The 6,000-nt window shown below is 38.9% G+C and overlaps 1 protein-coding gene across 1 annotated transcript in view; it reads right to left on the reverse strand.

Annotated features, from left to right (window-relative positions):
• The window catches only part of lrrc17 (leucine rich repeat containing 17), a 33,354-nt gene extending 28,246 nt beyond the window's left edge, over positions 1-5,108 (reverse strand). The window contains exons 1-2 of the mRNA XM_020926656.2: positions 4,812-5,108; positions 2,861-3,359 (exon numbers count right to left, since the gene is read on the reverse strand). Coding sequence (XP_020782315.2) covers positions 2,861-3,359; positions 4,812-5,108 — 796 coding nt within the window. The remainder of the gene's footprint in view (positions 1-2,860; positions 3,360-4,811) is intronic.
• Between the last annotated feature and the right edge of the window lie 892 nt (positions 5,109-6,000).

The raw sequence follows: 6,000 nt of genomic DNA on the forward strand, positions 1-6,000 counted from the left end.
TGCTGACATGTTCATTTGACGTGCTTTAAGGTCCTAAATCGGTTTCCTAAAATAAAATGATGCCAAGGGAGAAATTGTGAGTTATCCAGAACAGAAAACCCCCATATAAAAGTGCTAGAAATATGAAATCTGCTTCCTTCTCAAGCTTTGTAACAAGTTTTATGAGAACTGGAGAAGTTACAGCCATTACAATAGCAGCTTCATAGTGAGATTTTTACACAGACAGAACCAGATGTGAACTTGTGGAAAAAAGTCCTCCCTTCCTCCACTCAGCAGCCCACATCACTTCCCTCCTCCCTTCTTAATCCTTTTATTTTGACTGATGTCTACAATGATGACTCAGTGTTTGAATAAGCCTGCAATACTGTCCTCAGACAAAAGCATGAAGAAATGTAAGGGTGTTTAATCCCTCTGAATACAATAGAAAAGTTTATTTGCTAGATGTAAGGACTAAGAGGACCACACAAGAGGCAAGAGCTAGGCCGGGCACGATAATACATTTTGAAGCACAATGTATCTCTACAGAGATACACACGATAATATTGAAACTAATTTTGCCACTGACACAATAACAAAAATGTAGGATAATCTCACTTTTAAAGAGAGGGTATCATTCAAAAGGCTTGAGCTGCAACAAATAAATAACAGAATGAACCAATAATAATCTATAGAAGTTAGTTATTCAAACCTCTACAGTTCAAATCTTATTGTATTACCAAAAAATAAATAAAAAATAAAATCTCTCCACTTTTACAAAAAAACATTTACATGTGATTCATTTTTAGCCCCAAAATATATTGTTCCAGCTTTCATATAGTGTTTGATAAGTCGATATAGTAATTATCGTTATAGGCCTACCAAGAGCAAGCTGAGAATTATATGATTTAAAATGCAAGATATTCAACAGAGAGCGATAACTTGGGTTACTCATAAACTAGGTGTTATAGAAGTAAGCAAATGGAGATTTTAAGATGTAAAATACTGGAGTTGGCCTTCACACAAAGATATTCTTGACACACTTAGATGTCAACCCATAAAAGTACAATAGGTAAAATACTCCTGCAAAACTTGTCATGACCAAGCCTAGCCCTAGATCTGGAAAAGGGTCCCCTGGCACTGTACTGTCTCGCCCACTGCTCCTGATGGATGGGTTAAACAGAAATGACAAATTTCTCTATGGGAACTATAAAGTGTACCTCAACTCCTTATTTACCAGTGCGGGTCCAGCAGCTAAAGAAGCTGATACAGCGCTTTTGTTTACTGTTTTTAAAATTATGTTGGCTAAAGTTAACTTTAGGAAACTGCATCCTGCTTGCAACAAAAAGGTGAATTTTGCCAATAAGGTCTGATTTAAGATGTTCGATCTCAGTCTGTACTAATCTAATAGTTAATGCCAAGTGGTTAATTTTGTAAATGTTTTTGTCACTGCTCACAACTCACACATATTGCAATAAATATTATCCATTAACTGTCAGGGTAGCCATAGGAAAATGAGAGCTGCATTTCTTAAACATCAACTATTTGAACTTAGATTGAAATTGCACCTGCTATAGCCTGTGTACCTACATACTGCACACTCTTATCAAAGTCCATAGGCCAAAGACACAAAGGACAACACAGAACACACCGAAATCACAATATGCTGAGATTTTATAAACAAGCAGAGAAGCACTACAAACCACAGTGTAAAAGACTTTGAGGTCCAAGTCTGACACAGTTCAGATATCAAAAAGCACAGATTTGTAAATAGTTCTTTTGTTCCCTGAAGGATTGTGTAATAATTTACACATATTTTGAGCATTTCCCTCTCTCTCAAACCATCAGACATAGTATGAAACCTTTCCTGGTCTCTGACTCCCTCACACTACCTGTCTAAAAGTGTTCGAGCATTCTCAGGACAGTGTCTGAGTCAGATGAATTTATAAATCTGATTACTGTGTTTATATTTTAACCACAAAGTGTCTTTTTTACAAGATTGTTTCACTGTTTTACAAAATTTCCTTTCAAACATTATAATTTGTTTTATGTTCTGTGTGAATAGTTTTGCAAAGCGCATAAAATATTTGCCAGATTTATTAAAAGAAAATGTGCCAAAGTGAAAAAAAAAAAAAGAATGAAAAGGTCAAACACTTCAGGCATGTACAATTTATCAAATTGACAGTACTTAAGTCTTTGTTTAAAAATCCCTAATCCACTTCTGTGTCTCCAACTCAACTAAGAGCAACTAAATTTGCTCTTAAACTACTTTAAAAACACTTATCCAACATGTGAATAGCTTTAAAAAAGAAACTTTATAGAAAACACAAATGAGTTCAGTTGCAAAAAACAGGTATCGAACCTCCATTTTGAAAATCTGTCATAAACTGTTACTATCTTCTACTGGTACTAACAGTGAAAATAATGTTGATTGGATTTTATCAATAAGGCATGTGATAATAATTTAATTGCAATAGTATATCTGGTTTTGAAAATATTGTTATATAAAGACCAAAATACGAGCCTTTTTAAAGGTCCTATATTATGCAAAAAAAAGAACTCAGCCTAAATATGCAGGATTTGTGTGTTAAACATGTGTGAATGAAACAAAACACGATTCCATGTATGTCTGTGATGAGGAAATGACATTATAACAGAAAAAAGTGCAATATCTGTCCTTTAAATGCCACTTACCAGTTTTTATCAATGAACTCTTCAAATCTAAATGCAATATCTATACAACAATTCCAACACAAGTTCAAGCAGGAAATTCTACATTTCTGTCTGCCTGTCTGGCCATATGTTCAGCAGGTTTTGAAGCTACATTCACCCAAAGCATTTCCCTATGTTTCAGATGGGGTTACATTCCTGTGTAATTGCTCACCTTTAAGACTGCAGTCCAGCACCGGTCTGGGGAACATGTACGTGTGGCACATTGACGTAGCATCCATTTTGGGTCGTCTGGTTGGTTTGGGCCTCCCCCCTCCTGCCTGCCCACCTTCTCCACCTCCACCTGGCTTTTTATCCACACACAGCGTATCCACATCGATTTTCTTCAACTTCATCCCTTTCAGTGACATCGGTTCGGCACATTTGGCGTAGTTGCCGAGGTTGCGGTTGCTAGGCACCTGTATGGTCCTGATGAGACTGTCCAGAGAGCATTGACAGTGCCAGGGGTTGTCGTAGATACGGAGGTAGGTGAGGCGGGGCAGGGGTAGTAGGACTTCCTCTGAGGCTGTTGTGAGGCTGTTGTGTTGGAGTAGCAGAGTGGTGAGCTGGGACAGGCCGCTGAATGCTCGTTCTTCCACCAATGAGATCATGTTCTGCTGTAGGTCCAGACTCTTCAACTGCGTGAACTGGGAGAACATGTTGTCTCGCAAAACCTACAGAGAGAAAAACACACTAGGGTAAAATATAAGATAGAGATGCTCAAAGACATATTTTTAATTAGATGCAGCCAGACTTATTCTGACCCCAAGAGCTGCTTATACAATATACGTATCTCTAGTGGGGTAAGATACATTTTAAATACATGAGAAAAAATCTAAAATGCCAAGAGAAAATTACTGTTGAATGTTATGAATGACTCCTACATTATATTATTACTCATCTAATATATAGCACATGGCTTTTAAAACATGATATTTTTTTTTTTTTTACACCATATGTGGCAGTAGACCTTCCAGGGGAAATACTTCGAGACCTTGCAGAGGAAACACTTTAAGGAAATTAACCATTTAATCACCAAACAAAACACTAGAGCAGAGTAAGAGTGGGGCCTTTTCTGATGTGCTCAGCTCACTCTCCTGGACACTACTGTGATGTTGCAATCAGTGTGTCCCGCCCTAACAAGCTCATATACACATAGTTGTTGTTTCATACTAAACCTCAGTCTCTAGCAACAATAAAGTAGACTGAATATAATGTCACTGCAGTTGAATTTAATGAAGGTCCATATACTGCCTCTACAGACTCACTTTGACATCATTAATGCTGTTGGAGCTTCACATAAGTTTATTTTCCAGGAAACCCTACACTCACCACTACTATCTTTATTATCCAGCAGCCAAGGATTGTTCATCTCTTTCAGCACCTGAGACACGCACATGCACAGGATTTCTCATATAGACATTTACACAAGTATACACCACACACACACACAAACACACACACACACAGAAAACACACACAGACGCACGAGGAGCAGTGTCTTTGATGTGAGCCTCATGTAAATGGTGCACAGATGTTTATGGATCAACAATACTGAGACTATCCATTGCCATTGGCCTCAGATTTAAACTCTAATAAGATAAACATATTTGTCAAACCCACGTGGATGGTTACGTAACATTTAGATCATCACACTCTTGTTTTCATTCTTTTGATTATTGAGTTTTACATAAAACGTATGATAATCATTGAGATTATCTGGACATGTAATTGGTGTCAGTCATGAATTTTTTATCATAATCTCATGAAATTAAGTTCAAACTCTGTTCATAAATTTTTTTCCAGTATTATTTTAGAGACACAATTTCTTATGTAACTTCAGTGATTTCCTAAACACACACATCACATCACTAGAATCTTGGGTGTTCACAAGCATGAAACTAAACCAGGACTGGACCAGAGCTAAACCATAGCTATAACAGGACTAAACCAAGTTTAGATCAGAATTAAACTGGGCTTAAATGAGGATCAAACAATGTGTTAATTTTAAGTAATTTACTGCCAAAGTGCTGGCTGATATCAGTTAATCATTGCTTTCCCACCTGTAAAAGATCTGAGTACCGCAGACATTAGCCTGTAGATCATTTGTCATTTTCAGCACAAACCTGGATCTTGTTGCGTGCCAGCAGCAGGTGGTGTATGTCCGTTGGCCAGTCCTGCATGACGGTGGTGAGCTGACGGTCCTGACAGTCCAGGTACTTCTCTCCGGCTTCCTCGTATTCTTTACACTGTGGAGTCTGGCGTCTGTTCACTGCAGCTCTGCCTCTGCCCCGCACCCTGCCCCCCGCCCCCCCCTCACCTGCCCGCACCCGCCGCCCTGCCCCCTCACCAGCCCCTGAGTGCCTGCGGACCTCCACTGACCGCAGCACTAGGAGCAGCAGGAGGACCTGAAGCACACGCATGGTGCAGCAGAGGATTCTGGGAAAGCAAACCAGGAGAGGAGAAGTGAGTAACCAACGCTTCGATAACTACAAATTACACTTAGAGGTGCACCCTGCAACTTGTTAACACCTACCTGTCTCCATGGAGATTAGTTTCTTTCTATAGAATGTCTCACATTATGGCATTAATTGTGGGGCAGCACACCTGACTGCAATTTGAGTATCTCCTGATATAGCATGTACATTTCTGACACTTCTAGACCAAATGTGTCCTGTATATTTTGCATATGTTTTTTTTATCATGATACCTGTTGTATTTAACATTCTTGTTGTATTTAACATTCTGAATCAATAATAGTAAATTATTCAAAAAACCTAATGCGCACATCACTTGAGTAAAAGAATAGTAGCCAGTTCCTATGAGGCTGTTTGTCATTTATTGAGAATTAGGCCAGTTTCGCATTTGACAATGTGCAATAATTTCTTTGGAGAACATATCTAATCTGATGATCAAAGCATTTTATTTAGACTAATAGTATTTTATTAGAACCCAGTGGATCAACTGTTCCCTTTGAGGTCTGAACCTGTGTCCTATTTTTCCAGCGGCATATTCTCACCCACCCCATCATTCCTACTATAGTTTAACTCTATATTCATTCTGTTAAATTGTTTTGATTGTGCATTTTTTTGCATACTTAACTTACCTCTGGTCCTCAGGTCAACCTTCGCTGTCAGACTATGAGTGCCGGGCGCTGCGGGCAGGTCACAGCTGTGGACAAGAGAGAAAAAGCTTTAGTTTATAGGTTGTGAGTGTCCGCTTCATGTCCAAGCCTGTGTTGACGACAGAGGAAACAGCTCCGCACATGCTCTGAGGATTAGAGGCCGGAGAGAGTGGAGAGGAAACAGGGAAAAG

The sequence above is a fragment of the Boleophthalmus pectinirostris genome, unplaced genomic scaffold (assembly GCF_026225935.1).
Source record: "Boleophthalmus pectinirostris isolate CB_2022bp ecotype Guang Dong unplaced genomic scaffold, ASM2622593v1 HiC_scaffold_18, whole genome shotgun sequence".
Classification (NCBI taxonomy): Eukaryota; Metazoa; Chordata; class Actinopteri; order Gobiiformes; family Gobiidae; genus Boleophthalmus; species Boleophthalmus pectinirostris.